This window comes from Cucumis sativus, chromosome 6 (genome assembly GCF_000004075.3).
Source record: "Cucumis sativus cultivar 9930 chromosome 6, Cucumber_9930_V3, whole genome shotgun sequence".
Classification (NCBI taxonomy): Eukaryota; Viridiplantae; Streptophyta; class Magnoliopsida; order Cucurbitales; family Cucurbitaceae; genus Cucumis; species Cucumis sativus.
The window spans coordinates 3,873,321-3,893,168 of record NC_026660.2 but is presented as its reverse complement, the minus strand read 5'-3'; the positions used below and the strand labels follow the sequence as shown (position 1 = coordinate 3,893,168).

At 32.9% G+C, this 19,848-nt stretch overlaps 2 protein-coding genes across 4 annotated transcripts; both read right to left on the bottom strand.

Moving 5' to 3' along the window:
- Window positions 1-254: 254 nt before the first annotated feature.
- Window positions 255-3,407, bottom strand: LOC101213668. 2 transcript variants are annotated; one of them, XM_004140876.3, is made up of 5 exons: window positions 3,225-3,407; window positions 3,102-3,150; window positions 1,607-1,647; window positions 1,120-1,475; window positions 255-1,022 (listed from the first exon to the last, which is right to left on the bottom strand). In XM_004140876.3, exons 3-5 carry the CDS (start codon window positions 1,614-1,616, stop codon window positions 456-458), a joined length of 933 nt encoding a protein of 310 aa, XP_004140924.1. In that variant the 5' UTR covers window positions 1,617-1,647; window positions 3,102-3,150; window positions 3,225-3,407; the 3' UTR covers window positions 255-455. The 2 variants fall into 2 exon arrangements, with proteins under 2 accessions (XP_004140924.1, XP_031744107.1); XM_031888247.1 differs by having other exon boundaries at window positions 3,102-3,407.
- Window positions 3,408-7,568: 4,161 nt separating this feature from the next.
- Window positions 7,569-13,226, bottom strand: LOC101213434 (transcription factor MYB33). Of its 2 annotated transcripts, none has more exons than XM_004140875.3 (5): window positions 12,896-13,226; window positions 12,553-12,710; window positions 11,507-11,890; window positions 9,243-10,236; window positions 7,569-8,172 (listed from the first exon to the last, which is right to left on the bottom strand). In XM_004140875.3, exons 3-5 carry the CDS (start codon window positions 11,861-11,863, stop codon window positions 7,865-7,867), a joined length of 1,659 nt encoding a protein of 552 aa, XP_004140923.1. In that variant the 5' UTR covers window positions 11,864-11,890; window positions 12,553-12,710; window positions 12,896-13,226; the 3' UTR covers window positions 7,569-7,864. The 2 variants fall into 2 exon arrangements, with proteins under 2 accessions (XP_004140923.1, XP_011656584.1); XM_011658282.2 differs by having other exon boundaries at window positions 13,167-13,225.
- Window positions 13,227-19,848: the final 6,622 nt, after the last annotated feature.

Genomic DNA, 19,848 nt, shown 5'->3' with positions numbered 1-19,848 from the left:
TCGTGAAAAATATTTAAACATAAAATTAAAAAAATCTTAGATGCAGATTCGGAGATCTTTTAATCACTTTTACACGAACTAGTACATTTAATTATTTATAGTTAAATTGTATATAAGTCTTTTGGTTAATAAAACTTTATCAAAGCATAAAGGCTATCTATGAAATTTGGTCAAATATAAAACTAAATTATAGCTTTCTCCCGGCACAAACAATTTAGAGAACCTTGAAATATCGAACCTACACCATTTTGAAGTATCAAAAGAAAAGGATTTGAGTTTACAACTAGAAGCACTAAAAACTTCTGCAATGTCAGTATCTCTTCAATTGAATTATCTATACATTTATATTCATAGTACCAATCAGAAATGATTCCAATAATGTGCAAATAATGATAAAAACAAGTTCAATTTAATCTATCTCACGTAGTACACAGGAATCAAACAATCGCTGATCATTACTTCCACCACCAAAACTGGCGAAACAAATAAATCTTCCTCATTCGAGCATTATATGTCAAGAACGCTCGGGCTTTCACCGGATCGGCGTTCAAATATTCGAAGGCATACATTTGTTTAGCCTCCTCCAAACCATCAACCTCCATTACAGCTTCTAACAGTTCATTGGCATCTATTGAGTGCTTGCTCAGTTCCATTGCATCGGCCAGACGACGAATACTAGACGCCACGGCCAGCATTGCATCTTGGAGAGCTTCAGATGCCCGTGGTCTCTTCGGTTGTTGTCTCGTCGGGTTGTTTGGTAGAGGGTCTTGACTACCATTGGGCAGTTCTGCATATTCACACGGTCCAGTATATGACTCTGTATTATCTGTTTCACTAAGATCTTCCGAGCTTGGGGAGTGAAATGATGCAGACTCTTCCTCAAAATTCCTGACTTGAAGTGCATGGTTTCCGTCCTTCATCTTCGCCCATTGACTCGGGGCCTGATAATTGCCACAAACAATGTTTAGTTCATCATACATCTCTATTGGCTTCCCTCTGATTCCTCTCGCATCGGGGTGTGCCTATTCCACGAATTGAATATTGTTATACATGAACAATTCCATAATAGTTGGGATGTTTTTTAGATTTGAAGAAGTGATGAGAGAAACATCTACTCACTGCCACATATCTCTTCCAAAGGTCTTCGCTGTCACACTCAATCATCTTAGAAGTCGGATTCCACCGAAATCCGTCTCGACAAAGAATATCCTTGATTACTTTGTACCTCTTCTTAATCGTCTTTAGACGATTGATAACTTTCTGGTTGTTCAAGTTTAAGTTAAAATGACTATTTACAGCAATACATGCAGCTGTATATGCATTTTCATTAAAGCATCTGTCAATTTTATTCCCATTTCTTGCCTGAATAGCAAGAGCTTCAATAAGGCACTTGTCCATTGCAACTGACCAAACAACATTCCTTCCTTTGTGCTTTACATCCCTTTTTTGGCCTAGCAGACCATACGATTCCATTCCTGTATAAGAATGTAAACGTTCAACGACAATCATTTTCATCACACCATGGAAATGCCCTTAAATATAGCCAGGAGAACTTTATTTGAGCAGAAAAAGACTTCTAGAATAATTCATGTCAATGTCAACTTACTTTTAGTCATCTAGAAACATGTGCTGGTTTTTTGCTTGTGACTGCAGAAAAAAAGAAAAGAAAAGAAAAATCAGAGCATGAGAGAGCAGATATTTCCTTTAGAAATTAAAAAGAATTGAGAAACAGTCATGGGATTCAATCGTACAACCTCTTAGACAGACTGAAATGTGCCACACTAAAGTTTGAAGTGCAAGTTTGTGTAGTGGGTTGTTTCAATGGGAGAAGATAATGAGGAGAACTTAAAAAGCACAAGACAATGATGGTTGTACGATGTAAGTCAGAGCACCACTCTACAAATAAATTCCCAGTTGAAATGATTATAACAGAAATCTTTTGTTTACCCAAGAATGCACGAGTTCTCTCATCATCAAATTAGAACTATAAGCTAAACAAATCTCTCTCACATGAGCGGAGTGCTAATAAACATTTACAAGGCAAGTGTCCTGTTCCCAACTTAGGCATACCCTATGGCAAACTGCACTTTGCAGTGGCAAAAATTCTTATAATCAAACTAAAATTAGGCATTTAATATTGGTAGAGATATATGTTGCATACAATGCCTCATTGAAGATGAAGGATTGCACCAAAGTAGACAAACATAAAGATGGGTGCTACCATGGCAGTTGAGAGAATTCATCATAACGTATCCATTTCTGCAATAACTACTTATCTTCCTACCTTCTCTGAATGGATAAGCTTAATGTAAATGAAAAGCACACAACTGTAATTACAGTAAATTAAAAGTTCGAAACCTAAAAAAAAATAGAGAAAAGAACTGTCTGTGTTACAAAAGAAGAAGAAGAAGAGAACGTGAGTAAATGTGGATGAATCTGGATTTTCAAATCCATTGTGCTTCTTGGATGACCTCGAAGCTTGAAAGGTTGGAAGTAAGAAGACTTTTAGCTATAGATCTTGTCATTGACACTTATTTCCTTATCATAGAGCCTCAGCTTTAATTGTTTGTAACTCTTGATCTAAACTAAGTCAGGTCAGATGTTTCCACTAGTATAAGTGTCCATAACAACAATTCCGTACTCTCTTTAAACTCAATGTAACATATGTCAACCAGAACATATTTCAACTGGTTTAGACATGTATTCTCAACGAAGAGATCAAATTAATCAAATTCCCCCAACCCGACATGTTGTTGAACTATAATGCAACATATGAGAACAATGTTAGTTCTTTTAGTTCCAACGTTAAAACTAAATGTTCTTCGTACACTATCTGTAAAGACAGTGTTCATCAAAAAAAGAAATCATAACGTACATTTTCTAAGGAAGAACACAAAAAAGAAAGGGAGAGTAAGTACAGAATTGAGCTTTAGAATAATTATTCTTCATCAACCCATATTACAAAATTGCGTATAAACACAGTTCCAATTCCTCAAGCCAAGAAACACCAAAATTTCTTCATCATCCCCAACAAAATTCATCTCAGCCAAAACAGAATCTCATTACACAAATAAAGATAGAAGAAGAATAAAGTACAATACCTTGAACGACCCTCCAGCACAAGTTCAACAAAACGAAGGAGATTGAGGCCTAATGGAAGCAACAAAATGATCATATTAGAAAATGGAAAGCTGTCAAGAAAAATCAAGAAGAGAAAAAGTTACCCAAATGGAAGAAATGGATTAAGAACGAGAATCAGATGGTGGATTTGGGAAGGATAGTAGAGCGGCAACAAGGAAGAAGAGAGTGAAGAGAGTGAAGAGAGTAAAGAAGAGTGAAAGGTGGTTGATTGGGGGAAGAGTAGGAGTAGGGTTTTCTCGAGAAAATTTTTATTTTCCGAGTTGTACTTTCTCTAAAACCAAACGCCAACAAGAAAATAATTTTCCTTTTTTTTTAATTTTAGGAAACTATATATTATGTTTTTAGTATACAATTCCACAATGGTAGGTTCGGGGTGACTTGCCCGTCCTCGCTCTTCGTTTCATTTCACATCTCTACCATTTTTTTTTTCGTGAATTAAGTTGTTCACGAAACAAATGTAGAAAACAAATAAGCTCAATTTGATCATTTCTATTTCAATGAAATTCCACAAGCACAACTAGCAACAGAGGATTCGAGTTTTTTCTTTCGAACGCCTTGACCCCTATATAAACTTCAAAATCTTTTTTGACTTGGGTATTGCTTTGGACAATTCTCAACAAAAACAATTGTAGACGTTAAAGCTTCGACCTCGATGAAGAAGGTGTATAGTAATTGCTTTTAAACTGAACTTACTTTTAACATGAACATCAATTAAGAAAATCACTACGATATTCCAATTGGATGAACAAAATGTTAACGAACCTTTTAACAAAAAAAATATATGGGTTAACATTTACCTGCTATATAACAATTATGAAGCCAAGTACAAAAAATTCTTGTCATTTAATTGACACGTAATATATTTGGTAAACAATAGTTTACCTTTAACTATTTTTTTATCCTTAAAAAATTTGGAATATGGATAGCTAAATTTAAACAATTTTATTTTTCAAGATTTTTTGTTAACTCAAATCTAAACAATATTTTTTTTAATAAAAAAAATCAGTAGAGTGATAGTTTAGATTTGACTATCCAATATTCAACTATTTTTTCACAGTCACATATATGAAAACAAAAGTTTAAAGGAGCACTTGGAAAAATGGCAAAACAAGTCATGATAATTAAATCTATTATAACAAAAAATAAAGTTCAGTCAACACATGTAAAAGCATAGTTTTGATTAATTTTGCTATGTTCGCAAAATCACAAAGCTTAAAGACATTTTTGCAAAATAGCTAAACTAATTTGTCACTCAATACAATTTTTCCAATTTAAAATAGATTTTTATATATTTTTTTTCTCCATATTATTCTCTCGTATAATTATTTATTATCGATCGTCTTATTTCTACACATTTTCTTTTTTCTTGCTACAAATTTATTTATCTTTTTTTGTACACTATTTCGTATCTTATTTATTCTTTTTTTACTCATCACTTGTTCATACTTTCTTCTCACGTTTTCTAATGATTTTGTTTTCTCTTTTATTTTACTTATAGATTGTTGTTTATTTTATATTTTTATTCTTCTACATATGCTTATTTAAACTGTTGTGTTTGCTTTATAGTTTTTTTTTTAAATATCTTCAATTAATTTTGTTAAAAAAAAGCATTAAGAATCTAGCAAATTTAGGGTTCCGATTTTCTAAAATTCTTGATACGATAATGATTCAAGATCGATCTTTAATATATTTTTATTGAAATCTCAATACGATATTTATGTTTGTCTCATTTATTATGAAATTTTTTTATCTTTGATTTATTTTATTTTTCTATTTTTAAAATTTTTCCTTATAAAGGAGAATTTTAAAAAAGGGTAGATTTTACAAAATATTTACAAAAAATAGCAAATTCTATCATGACAATCATTGATATGCTACCGTGATAGAAAATTGAAGATTATTAGTGATAGAATCTAAAATTTTGCTATAGCTTGTAAATATTTTATTTTATTTTTCTATTTTTAAAAATGTTTCATTTATAAATTTTTCTAACTAATTTTTTTAATATTATAAAATCCTTTTAATTTAAAATTTTCTAAGTTTTAAAATCTTTCACAAAACTTTTTTTTAACCATTTAGAGAATTATTCTTTTAAAGAATATACGATTTCGTAATGTTTTCTAATCAATATTTTTTAATAACTTATATTATTTTTTATAAACAAAATCATACGACCGAACGAAGAATATTTGGGAGTCCGATCTTTTAGAATGTTTGAAGTGAGATCACATCTTTGAGATCCAAGATTTGATCCAAAGAAAAAAAGAACGATTTTAATTAATTTAAAAGAATAAAAGACATCTCTTTATCGTAGGACTATTCATACAACGAGTTTTGAGAAACTACTAATTTCTCATTTACTTGAGGTGAGAAAATCTTTTTCAATATAGTCTAATTGGTGGAATGATTTTCACTTATTTGATGAGATAATTGTTTCAAATATTGAAGTAATGAAAGGTAAAATAAGACAATACTTTAAAAAGAAATTAAAAAATATTTTCAATTCAAGATTTCAATTTTCTAAATCGATGTTGTGGTGTTAACACTTTCTTCATATACAAATGACTCTTGAACTCAACTTTAGTTTTCGCGGACCCTTCTTTTTTATAATTTTATTTAAAAACTGTTTACCTTATTTGGTGTCTAATCACATCGTAAAAAAGGTTGGTACAGACTAATTTTTACTTTGTTTTAAAACTAAACCTTTTAACGTCGGTTACTCCACGTCATCTCGATCATATGACGACAATTATTTTGCAAATTTCGTGGATCTCTATCTCCAGTTGTATCTGTTTACATTTTTCTCATGCAAAGAATATTTATTATCATGAACTTATATTTCCATTGTTAGCCATATTTATATTGTATTCTCGTTCATTTTTAGGATTAACCACCTTATGAAAAAAAAAATGTGTACATCGAAAGTTTTGAGCTTAGGGTTTATCCAAGCCTCGATCTTCATGTATTGCTATTGAGTATGTTTGTCGAGCAGTCATTAGTGTAATTGATATCTACAACTTCCATTCTCCATCATTCAACAATCGAGAGACCGATGTTCGTTCGTCTTCCACAACAGTCATTACTTCAAGCTTTCAAGGGAGGGGGAGGGGGAGATTGATGGTAATCAAGCAAGAAACTAAATGTTTTTTTTTTTACTATTTTATTGAAAATGTGTGATTAGCACAACAAGAAGAAAGTTAATTATCTTAGTGGATAAAAGTATCACCACATACAAGAGTTGTGGTGGTCATGGCGACAGAGGACTTATTATAGTATTTAGGGAGAACCTAAGTTGAAACATTGAAAAGCAAGCTATCTATGAGTCATTAAAAAGGAGGTTGTCAGATAAAGTACTTTCGATATAATTGCTAAAGTATTTATAGAGTGAAGTTTCATATCATCTGTCACACTACCGAGTTATCAACTTTTGTGTTATTATTTTTATGTTTGCTTTCGTGAAGTCCTACTTATCGTGACATTGTGCTCGACATTTTATCTCCATTAGATCCACCAAAATGTCATAATTGCTTACCAAACTCTTGGACTCCATTACATTAAACACATTATAAACTAGTGTTATAATTGCATTCTTGAATTCTTAAACTTCCATTAAATTCCCTCGTGACCTTACACTAACAATGTTCACATTTTTTTTCAAAATCTGTTCGATTATTATAATTTTGAAAAAGAAATGGTTAATTATTATTTTTCTTATTTTTAATTGGAAATTTCATGGCATAAACCAAAATGCATAATAACAACAACAACAAATAATAATAATCAGAAGTAATTCAAAGTAAAATTAAAAAAATGGAAAGAGGGTGTAGAAAATAAAATATAAAGTTAATGGAAAATGGAGTATATTATATGAAGAATTCACAATTATTGATTAATGTTTATAAATTTGCGTTGTCCTTTATCAAGTGGTTCTTTCATTCTTTCATTCTTTCATTAAACTGACTTCCAAATTGAGTTATTCAGAGAAAAATGGTCGGCCATCAATTCCTCTACTCCCATCTCCGAAAGACTTATTCTTCAACAATGCCCAAACGAGTCCTGGGACTAAACCGAGACAACAAACTCACGACCTAGTAATTGATCTTGATCATAGAAGTTCGAAGCTATTATACTAGTATCAAATTTATAGCTAACTATACAATCAATAAGAGATTCAAGCTCAACTCCTTTAACAATCCTTTTTTCGATGTAGCATACTAAGGTTGTATCTAATTCGAATCTCCATAAAAACATGATTTTATAATCTAGAAGTTACAGCCCCCTTTTTCCTCTCTTTCCATTTCTAAATCGTCTACTCCCTGTTTCAATACAACTTTTGCTGTCACAATATAATATATATATTTTTCCCATCTGCTTTTCAAATATAAGAAAAATAAACATTCAAGGAAAAAAGTCAGAGGAGAGGAGGATTTGAAGAAAGAGACCATTGAATCCCAACTTCCATGACAAACCATGACAAAAAGTTCAAAGTTATTACACTGTCATCTTAAGAAAGGCACTAAATTGTGCATTACAAACCTAAAGAGTTCCACATACAATGATTCGTTTTTCTGATGAACAAACAGGGAATCAAAATCCACTAAAAAGAGAAAAGGTCCAGAAAAACTAACCTCCTTTGGTCGACGACGACAAAGTAGTTGAGAAACCGTCTTCCTCTGATGAGAGATGGCTTTTAACTCTTTCATTTAGAAGAACAGCTGAGAGATCAAGGAAGATCAGACATATGACATACTGCTGGCATGTTATTCCATGAACAAGAATCGAGGCCCCATGCTGAATGTGTTGTTGAAATCCCATTTGGGAAGTGCTCATAGTCAGCAGCCAAATCATCACCTAGAAGCAAAGAGATGGCATCAGTTACATTGGTTGTGTCCTCCACGATTCCTGAACTTCGGTCATGCCAATCTGAAGCGAGCAAGGCATCTGGACGTGCGAAGTTGACCCTGCTTTTGGCTGCTTTTTCTCTATCAGGGGTCCATGCATGATCAAATGGTTCTGATTTCACGTGACTTCCTGCAGAGTTATTGCATAAGTTAGGCACAATGACAGTCTTTGATTCAGAGAGAATGAAATGGTTGTGACAGATATATGACGTTTCAATCGATATCGGGCGGACATTATCAGTCCTCCAAACTTTTTAACATTTGAATCAGTCCATCGTGAAACCTCTGAATAAAACACCTCTGAAACATATATATTATTGTTGGAGAAGTTGAGAGTCCCACGTTGGAAAAACCAAGGGGACTCATACTCCATATAAGGTAGATGGGCTGCTCCTCTTATTGCCAATTGGTTTTGAGATGGAACCCCATACTACCAAATTTAACAATTATAATAGTCCCATTTCAACATAGCGACTCCATAACTACAAATCACACAAACGTATTCTCACAGGTTTCCAAAAATTAAATAGGAGAGGAAGGCAGGAGGAAAACTAAAAGGCACCAAATTCAGTGTAGACGAAGCATCAATCATCCAAATATGGCATGTTCACATTGCTTTCATCATAAAATAAATCTATCTATCTTAATGACATAAAAGACAATATGATTGATATAAGAGAATATAGTGTAAATAGAATGACCGTCTGAATATTTTAAGAACTTTGGGGACCCAAGAATTAAGTTAGAAGTTATATACATCTCGAGCAAGGAGTCAGAAGTTCAAATCTCCACCCTAAGTTGAGGAAAGGAAGAAAAAGAAAGGGGGAAGAAGAGATGATACTGGTTTAATATGATTTAGTAGAAACGCAAACAGATGTAAGAATTATTCATTAAATAAGGGTTCGAGAATATTTTCAAGCATCTAAACTGTATATTACAAAAATTATTGTTGGTAATAAACAAGACCATTAAATTCATTCGTATTTTACAAGATATAATTTTTATGGGTTAACACAACTTAACATGTCCTCAAGAAAGAGTTCTAAATTTAGATTTGATGATTTTACTTCCTCCAACATAAAATATGTGTGTCTAAACTTCATAACCCAAACTAAAATCCAACACCATGTATGAGGTAAGGATTTGAAATTAGTAGTCATTATAAAAAATTTCATTGAGCTGAGATAGTAGAAAACTCACCGGAAAAGGCCTCAGTAAGAGTAGGATCTTCATATGAACTTCCAGTCGCACTGATTGGTGTGCATTCACTGAAAAGCGAGGAAGTGGAGTGACCAAATGGAGAAATAACCTCGGTATAGTCATCAATTTCTGTCTTACTCGCTGCCATATTGTAACTATCAGTTACATCACCTGGAGTGACACTGCATGAATTTGAATTTTTGTCAGATGGGTGATTCTTTGGACCCATCGTCTTAGAATATACTAAAGATTCTAGCAAGCCACTGTGGCATGGAGAAGTTCTATCTGGTGCCAACACAAAAGTTGGTGTAGATTGAATAAACGGGTCAACTGATTCAAACATTGCTGGTTGGATGGTTGTGTCCCAACTGGTTAAATCAGTTTCTGGATATTGGAGTGAAGGGAGCTCCAACTTCTCTGTCTCTTTCGAGTGCTGAGAAGCAGAGGAATTGCCATTTGTAAGGGAATGGCTACCCTCAAACGAGCCAAAGGACATGGCGTTCTTTGTGGTAGGGTTAGATTCATGGGCAAAAGGTGTACCAAATGACTGAGCAGCTTGACTGTAGGAATTATCCTCAAACTGGTGGAAAGGGGTTTTAACACTACCATCAGGACCAGGAAATAAAGATGCTGAGTCCCGGAAACGCTTTTGACGATGAAACGTTGGTTGTACCAAATTACAATACTGAGAAGTATCAAGACCTCTTTTTAGCATACAACTTGAAATATCTGGAAGCTCAGGCATATAAGATAAGGCACTCTGAGGCTTCAAGCTGTGAAACGTGACATCCGGTATATCATAGCTATTGGATCGAAGAAGATCATGATGGTCGGTATCTACAACAGTACTTCCACCTGAGTCTTGGGTCTGCTGTAACGCCTGCCAAGTACGAAGGCACACTTCTGGGGGATACAGAGGTAGACCAGCCCGCTGCCGCCTCTTAATTCGAGTATTCCAGTAATTCTTAATTTCATTGTCTGTACGTCCAGGCAACTAAGGAAAAACCAAAATGAATAGTTTCAGTAAGGAGATGGAATTATTTCTACAGATAAAAAATAGAAAAAGCATATTCCTCTATCGTTCACTCTAATGCAAAGAAATGAAGGTTGGAATGGCAGAGAAGACGTATTAGCCCTTGATGGACGATAGACATAGATAGCATAGATGTAAAACATACACTTGAAACCATTCGAAACAGTTCTAAAAAATGCAAATAAGATGCAACACAAATGTTTATAAGTGAAACAAATGCAGAAGGTAATCTAAGACTGAACAATAACAAATTTCGGTGTTTCTTATCAGCAAACTCCAGAAGTCCCCCTTTCCTGTTTGTAATTCTTATTCAATTCAATAAAAATGAACAAAAAACTAAACACACACAAGCCAATCAGTTTAGGGTGTACTAATCACTCTGGCTGCTATAGAAGAAAATATGGACAGTCTTGAAACCTGAAATTTATTAAGAAACTATCCAAAAAACCTAAAATTTTAATCTATTTCTCCCTAGATTTTGAGGGAATACTTGGTTAAATACATTAGAAGCTTTTGTTAGTAGAGAGTGCTCAAGTATCACTATTTGATCAACGTGAGAAGTCCATAATTATTGCCAAAGAAATTGTAATAACATTAGGCAATCCTGGCCAATTCCAAACATGGACTCATCCACTGAAATACACATCGACAGTTCCCAAAAGTAAATAAGTTCTCATATACTTGTAAGTTGTAACATATAATTTTGTATGTCTTTCAAATCCAAAACTCTATGACTATTGCCTTTTATTTCTACCAAAAAAGAAATAAATAAAGTCCCCCTATTGTAAGGGCCAAATTATTTCTCATATGGTTTAGCAAATTTCTCATCATAATTCATAAAGGAAGGAATCAATATTTGTATATGACATGGCAGTTGTTAAAATCAGATTAGAAAAATACATAAAGAAATACTAATTACATAGTGGTGTCTAAAATTTCAAATTAAAAAACTTATAAGTTTCATTGCAAAAACCTTTAAAATGGAACAAACAAAACAGTATGTCTAACTACAGTTTTTCACACTGAATGATCCAATTAGCTAGTCTTGTGTGCCTTATCTTGTAAGCCGGAAACAAGTTTCCATCAAATATTATCATTAAATGAAAGAATTTCATATAAATTTCCACTCTTAAACATTATTCTACCAGGAAAATTCAAGGAAATCCATGCCAGCAATAGCAAATAACCAAAAAGATCTAATTAAAATGGAAAGGAAATTGTGTGTACATACATGGCCTGCCATGCGTGCCCATTTGTTTCCCATTTTTGCATGCAGTTCAATTATTAGATGCTCTTCTTCTGCAGTGAATGCCCCTTTTTTCAAGTTTGGTCTTAAGTGATTGGCCCATCTCAATCGGCAGCTCTTCCCACAACGAGAAAGTCCAGAATGCTTCTGCACAGCATTCCAATTCCCCTCTCCATGTTTCTTTACATACTCTATCAAAATTTCATCTTCAGCAGACGTCCACGGTCCTTTCTTAAGAATGATACCGCTAGCATTCCCCCCACTATCTTCGTCTAGCAATGGTGATAATGTCTGATCTTGTGAAGGTAGGTTGTCTTCAATCTCATTTTTCGGATGCCGCATCTCTCAATTTGCAATCAAATAAAGATCCTACAAACAAGTTAAGAAAATTGACAAAACAAGAAAAAGTGAAGAGAGGTAAATCACATTTCATAATGATCAGCTCTTGAGTAGAAAAATAGAAAGAAACAGAGATAAATCACATTTCACCAAGAAAATTAAATGAAGATTGCAAATGGAAAGATAAACTATGTTAATTACAATATTTTTACTAAGCAGTACTATAAATAAATAATCAACTCTTCATAAATGTTTAAAAAGTATAGATCTCCCTGATCCATTAAAGGAACAATAATGGAGAAGAAATTACGAAATCCAATTAAAATCCGTTACTCCATCAGGAAGGAAATAAATGAACGAAGTAACTAAAATCAATCACCCTAACATAGAAGAATCACTCATCATAAATTCTTAAAGTTCGATAAACTCGGAATAATTGATTCATTAATTACACACAAAAAAAAAGTCCGCAATTATTGCAACAAATACTGCATAAATCAAACGCAGAAAAAGCAAATCATAGCCTGCTAAATACAGAAATACAGATCCTTCCTAGCTACATAAAAAATTAAAAATCATCAAAACAAAATGAAAAAATTTCCAAAAATCGCGACCTAAATCGATATCAATACATCTCCATCAAGGAACATAATAATAATAATAATAATAATAATAAAAGAGAATCGATATACCTGAAAATGGCCCCCGCGACAAAACAGATTCCCAAAGAAATATACTTTAAATCGCCGACTTAACAAAAACCACACAGAAACGATGAAACGAGAAATCAACGGCTCACTCGAGGTGCCAAATTGAGCTACCAGCAGAGAAAATAGCAACAATGGAAGATCTGAAACAAAAAAACAAAAAACAAAAAACAAAAAACAAAATTAACTAAACACAATCATCACTCATCAAATCAAAACCCTAACACTTGCTTGGTGTCTGAAAGACCCATGGACTGAAAACGAAATCAACCAACAACAAAACAATCAAATTGAACAAAAATTCCATAAACCCTCAAGAAATGCTGACCGCAATTTGTGAAAGAGGATGAAGAAGATCCTGGCATAGAGAGTGCAACACATCTGGGATAATCCCCCAGGGATCTCCACCCAAAAAAAAAAAAAAAAAAAAAAAGAAAAAAAAAATTGAGAGAGAGTGAGAGAAAAGGAGAAAGAGGGTGTAGAGAGAGAAAGAGAAAGAAAAAAATGGAGTAGAGAAAAAATGGAGTTCTTGAGAGGAAGATGAAATGGCAGAAGAAGAGCAAAATTAGGCAGAGAGAAAGGAGGGGAGAGTTGAATACATTTCCATCTTCATCTTCCTTCTTCAATCTTCTCTTCTTCACTTCACACAAAATAAAAAATGAAAAATGAATTGAAATTTTATATATTCTTTTTTCCATTTCAATATATATATATATATTTGTATGTTGAGATTTCCAATGCAATATTGCCAATTTTGGGATCTTAGAAGATTAATTCATTTAATTGTTAGTTTATGACTTAAACCTAATCTTAATCTTTTAAATTAATCCTTTTGTTTTTTTCTTCACATTCCTCTCTCAAATTAAGTTTACATTTTTTTCTTTTCTGAATTTACAACTTTACCCTTCATTAATTATTCTTTTTGTTAGAATAGTTTATTTAATATTCTAATGTGTTAGATTTAGAAACTTAGATTCTAACTTAAAAGCATGTTTAATTCTATATTTATAAACTATACAATAATTGTATTTATGATTTTCAAATAAGAAACAAATAGGAATGAGTGTATTTGTCAATTAAATATAAAGTTGAATCTTATCTATTATTAATTGTTTTCAATTTTATTTATAAAAAGAGAGATTTCATAAGCTCAAATATTAAATAAAAAAATATATCAAAATCAAAATTAAATATCAATCGGTAGGATAGATTCAAGTACAAATAAGTATTCGCAGCAAAGTTTGCAATTTTTTAAATCATATTTTAGTCTAAATTTGTATCTTTGTTTTATGATTTTTTAAAAATATTGTTCATTTATTCAATAAATTTTTTATGCAACATTAAAACATGATCAAATATATAAAAAAAAAAAATCTAATTTTGTCCACAACTCTAACACCCTTAATTTTTATTTTTATTTTTACTTTTAAAATTGAGATCTTGTAGCTAATCACGAGAACAAACCATATAGAAGATAAAGTCTAACAATTTGCACTAGTTTTCAATTCATTGGGTCTCTACTACTTCATCATCTCTTGATTACTTGTTCGATCACTAGTTACTTGTTCGATCTCTAGTACTACATACTTGGTTATTGGTTATTCGATCTCTAGTACTTGATTATTTGATAACTAGTACTTGAATGTTTGATTTCTAGTACTTGATTTGGTCGAATGTTAGTGTTTGAATGTTCTGCCGGTCGAATGTTCTCGATTCGGTCGAATGTTCTCTCGCAATAGTTATTTGGTCGAATGTCCTTCTCTCGTAGTACTTATTTGGTTGAATGTTCTCTCGTAGTACTTATTTGATCAGATGTTCTCTGATAGAACTTATTCGGTCGAATGTTCTCTCGCAGTTACTTATTCGGTAGTACTTATGCAGACAAATATTCTCTCACATTAGCTACGGTCCACTACAAGGGATTGGTGTATTCTTGACGCGTTACAACGTTGGAGAATATTAAGAAAAACACGGACGTCAGTACAACTGTGTCAGAAGACCCATCCTTGACACACCACAAAACTACGTCCACATTTCATCTCCTGATGGTACTTCCACCGACGTCCATTATGTGTCGCTTACCCCTAGGAATCTACTGACGTTCTCTTCACGTCGGAACACGGTGCATAGTGAAACTTTTCCCCGACTTCGTCTACATGTGTTAGGAAAAAGTTTTTTTTTTTTTTTGTGTCAATGATAGTTTCTATTCGATTTTGATTTAATTTAAATAAAAATTGAACAACCAAAATAGTAAACAATATATTGAAATTGTATTATAATTAGATAAACGTAGCAAGAATATAGTTTCAAATTTGTTAAAAAAGTGACATGAAAAAAGAAATTAAAATAAGAAAGTCAGACTCAATTCTTCAATCTTCTTCATCATTTGTTCCATTTGTTTAGACTGCATCAGGAGAACCTTCTCTGCTTTTCAATCATGTGTCTAGTTTCTTGAATCTCGAGTCTTTGTTACTCAATGAGGATTGCATTAGCTTCTTCAACTGTTTTAGAATGCGAAGAAGTGGTCAAGGAACTGCTACTAAGACTTTTGCAGGACTTGGGCTTGGGTCCTAACTAAGATTTTTTTAGTAGTCTCTACTTACCCAAAACGATCTTGCAAATATCATCATCAGAGAGTGGCTGAAAACCCTCTAGGGTAGGCTGGGACTGAAGTTTGAGCATTTGACTCTGCAACAAATAAAGTTTTATGTAAGTTATTGGAGAAGTATAAGTATTTAATTTAGACAAAATCAAGTTCAAACTAACATGTGCATCCGCAGCCACCTGCGAAACAAATTCTCCACTCCAAGCATGGGTTTCTCTGAAAATTCTAGCCAGTCGACGGGTAGACCTTGTTCTTGAGCAAGGTCATGTTGTCGTTGTAGAAACGACTTCGACCCACTACTATGACGGTAAGGTTGCTTCTGCCTAGCAGCCTTGTTCCTCCGTGGTTCCTCCGACATGAAAATGTTTGTTAAAAGTACACACCCGTGAAGAAAATTAAGTGAAATAACACATATTATTGAAATTCGTAGATCTCACTTGAAATTCACGGCTCACGTAGTGATCGCACAAGAAGTGGAAGTCCCACCAATATGTTAGGTGGGTTGAGACGTGCTTTGTTTCAGATCGTTGTACTGAAATGTCGACAGTCGCCCCTGAACTCTTTAAAAGATATGAGCATATGATGCTTAACAAATCTAATAAGTGCTTGATCATTGAAATCAAGCACGAAAAAGCGCTAGAAACGAAAAAAATCACACATTTGTTTCGTTTATATAATTATGTGTATGTCTCTCCAGAAAAACTAAACACTATTGATTTTACCCGCCTTGACAACCTCAAGGTATTCTCTCCCAACACCAGCTCACTGCAAATGCATTTCTCACACACGCCAATGGTGTTGCTGAACCAACATGTGGAGATATTGGCTTCTCCGCTCATGAACGAGACAACATGTGGAGATATTTGTTTGTAAGCATTGACGTGTAACTTGACAATCTGTAAAAATCGTGTAACTTGACAATCTCTAAGAATTGGGAGACACCATCTCTATACTCAACCGATAATTTATTCCTAACTTTCATCCAACTCTTGTCCATCGTTAAAGACCTAAAACATAAAAATGTTTAATCATTATGAAATGATTAAGAAATCACCATGAATAAGCTATGTCGTCAAACCTTCTCTTTAACTACAAAAGGCTACCATAATTGTAGGATAGTCAGAAAAAACTAATCAATCACCCTAATATATCTACTATTGTTGTACCTATCGTATAAATACAATAATATTGGATACTCAACGATACAATTTAATCAACTAAATAAACATAGAATTCGAAGCGTCTCCTTTCCCTTTCCTTCCCTTTTTCTCTTTTTTTTTTTACTTATACTTTTCAATATTCTTAACCTACTTAATTTGACAAACGTATATGAAAAATTTTCTCAAACATAAATATGTAAGATCAATTACTTAATGAAACACCCAATTCGTAAGTTTCGAACCAAAACATAATTCAAAATTCAATTTCTAAAATAAAAACTAATTCAAAACCTTAATTTCTAATTCAAAATCCTAATTTGTAATGTAAATAAAACAAAAATCACATCAAACTAATATATATTTGATATGTGACGACGTTGATGAATCCCTTCTTCTTCTTCTCGATCTCCCTCTCTCTCTCGATCTTCTCAACCTCCCTCTCTTTTTCTTTATGTTTTTTGTTTCAATTCGTAAAGAATTATGGTTAAAAAGATGCAACACTCATTAACAAAACATCGAGGATAGGTTCACCCTATTTCCGAAACGTCACGAATAAGTGAACCCCATCCATCAAGTTTTTGCACCACGTAGAAGGAAACGTACAATTAATTATTTGCCCTTCCTCAGACGTAACACTGTATCTTATTCCCGACCTATATGACATTACGTTGAAGGAAAGCCAAATAACACAATTAATTATTTGCCCCCTCGACACAACACTTTGGACGTTTCATGTATGCATCGAGAAAAATAACTTCCCTCAACGTGCATCGAGATGCGTCAGGAAACATCAGCTTCTACCGATGTTCGTTTTCGTGACGATTTGTCTCGGCAAAGTTCCCATTTCTTGTAGTGGTCGAATGCTCTCTCGCATTAGTTATTTGTTCGAATGTTCTCTCGTAGTACTTATTTGGTGTGATGTTCTATCGTAGTACTTATTCGGTCAAATGTTCTCTCATAATACTTATTCGGTCGAATGTTCTCTCGTAATACTTATTCGGTCGAATCTTCTCTCATAATACTTATTCGGTCGAATCTTCTCTCATAATACTTATTCGGTCGAATCTTCTCTCTTACTACTTATTTGATGGAATGTTCTCATGTAGTAGTACTTGTGAGAATTCCCTACAAACTATGTGAAGTCTAAATTTGAAATTAAAATTTTCTCTATTTTTAGGATTGTCACATGAGTTTTATGGGTGTGGCCTTATTTAGCATTTGGGTTTAGACCCAATTGAATTTTAATCTAATTAAATAATATTTAATTCAACAAAAAAAAACTTATTTTGTGGTTCTCTAGTAGCAGTACAAACCCATAGTCGTTGTTTGGTTTAGGTTGGTTTAGGCCGGTTTAGTTCGTTTAATTCTTTTTAAACCTGAGTTTTCAAAAAATGCACACTGATCTGAAGTGCCAATCTTTCATATGTCCCACCAATATGTTAGGTGGGTTGACACATGCTTGTTCCAGTCGCTATACCGTTTGAAATGTCTGTGACAGTCTACCTGAACTCTTTAAAAATAGTTGAAATCAAGCACGAAAAAAAGCTATGTTGTGTTTCACATGTTAGTTTAGTTTCGTTTATATAATGATGTGTATGTCTCTCTAGAAAAACTAATGCACTTTTCATTTGACGCAAATAACACTTGACCTTAAGGTATTATCTTCCAACATCAATCCACCAAAGGCAGCAGACTGGAAATGTATTTTTCACACATACACCAATGGTGTTGCTGAACCGGACAATATGGGGAGATATTGGCTTCTCGCTCCTAAACCGGACAACATGTGGAGAAATTCGTTTTAAGCATCAACTTGGAACTTGCAATCTCTAAAAATATGGACACACCCTCTCTATACTCAATCGATAACTTTCATCCAACTCTTGTCCATGTTAAAGACCTAAAACATAAAACTGTTTGATCGTTAGTCTTATATTGATCCCTATCAAACCCTAAACTTAATTACTTTAGGAATAAGCTATGTCAAACCTTCTCTCTTTTAACTACTACAGGATAGTCATTATTGTAGCAGGATAGTCATTGTTGTACCCTATTTCCACGTGTCTGACAGCACACGAGAGGAACGCCAAGCAACACAATTAATTATTTACCCCTCCTCCGATGCTACACTTTGGACGTCACGAGAACGGGGCTATTCCTGATGTTTCATGTGTATGCGCCAAAAAAAAAAAAACTTCTCCCTAAGTGCATCCAGATGCGTCAGTAAACACCAGCTTCTACCAACGTTCGTTTTGTTGACGATTTGTCCTGCGTCGGCAAGGTTTCGATTTCGTGTAGTGGTCAAACGTTATCTCGCATTAGAATGTTCCCTTGTTCTCTCGAGTACTTATCCTAGTACTTATTTGGTCGAATGTTCTCCCGTAGTACTTATGAGAGTTCCCTACAACTTTGTGAAGTCTAAATTTGAAATTAAAATTTCTCTATTTATAGGGTTATCGTTTTAATTGAATTTTAGTCTAATTAAATAATATTTAATTGGACAAAAAAAACTTAATCTATGGATGTTCTCTAATAGGAGTACAAACCCAACCCCATTGTTTGGTTTGGGTCGTTTATTTTTTTGAAACGTTGTTAGTTTAGAATTTTTCCATTGATTTTGGTTGGTGGGAGTCGTTTTTAGATCTATGACACTCACCCACCTCTAAGTAGACTTGTACTCGAATAAATTTGTTTCCAATAGGTGTTCTTTTTGACATACAATTTACCTATTAAAAATTTATTGGACATTTGTTATAGATTCAAGATTTATTATATACAAGATTGAAAATTGTAACTAATCCTTATATGTAAAAGTATTTTCATGTGTTTTCTAGGTAATATTATCACGATGATCTAGTCTACGATAAAATATCCATATTAAAAATTATTTTATTGATATATAAATATATACATGCATACATACATTAAAGAAACAACAATATCCTTATTAAGAATTATTTTATTGATATATAAATATATGCATGCATACACTAAAGAACATAATTTTCATAAACAAACAAAAACCAAAATAATTATGGAATGAAACCAACTATTTAAAGTTAGTATGTTAGGTTAAAAAACTATTTTATATTAGTTCAATTTTAGAGAAATTATTATTAACAGTAAAACTTTAAAAATATTTACAAAATACAACTAAATTTCATATCATATTTTAATAAATGATATGTTAATTGTTTAATAACATCTATAGACAATTATGGATAAATTATTCTTTATGATGGTTCGGGTAAAATTTATATTTATATCTCATAAACAAAATTTTTATTATAAATTTATCAATGACGCGCCGTACAAAAAACCATATTTGTGTACAACAAAATTGTTACTTTAAAACAAATAGAATTACCAAATAGGTCTAGGTTTGTAGTTCATATTTTTAAAACAAGAAAACGACGGTCATATCAAAACAAATATAAAAGGATACGGAGAGAATAAACGGTCAGTTTAAAACATTTTCTTCAAAAATCATCCCAAACTTACTGTCAAAAGAGATTA

Excerpts from the sequence above, each read along its gene's own strand:
- LOC101213668 (XM_031888247.1), bottom strand. Across the intron at positions 1,023-1,119 it reads TTTGGAAGAGATATGTGGCA|GCACACCCCGATGCGAGAGG; the intron begins GTGAGTAGATGT and ends TTCGTGGAATAG.
- LOC101213434 (XM_004140875.3), bottom strand. The coding sequence starts at position 11,863 with ATGCGGCATCCGAAAAATGAGATTGAAGACAACCTACCTTCACAAGAT. Across the intron at positions 10,237-11,506 it reads GGGCACGCATGGCAGGCCAT|TTGCCTGGACGTACAGACAA; the intron begins GTATGTACACAC and ends GTTTTTCCTTAG. Across the intron at positions 8,173-9,242 it reads TCTTACTGAGGCCTTTTCCG|GAAGTCACGTGAAATCAGAA; the intron begins GTGAGTTTTCTA and ends ATAACTCTGCAG.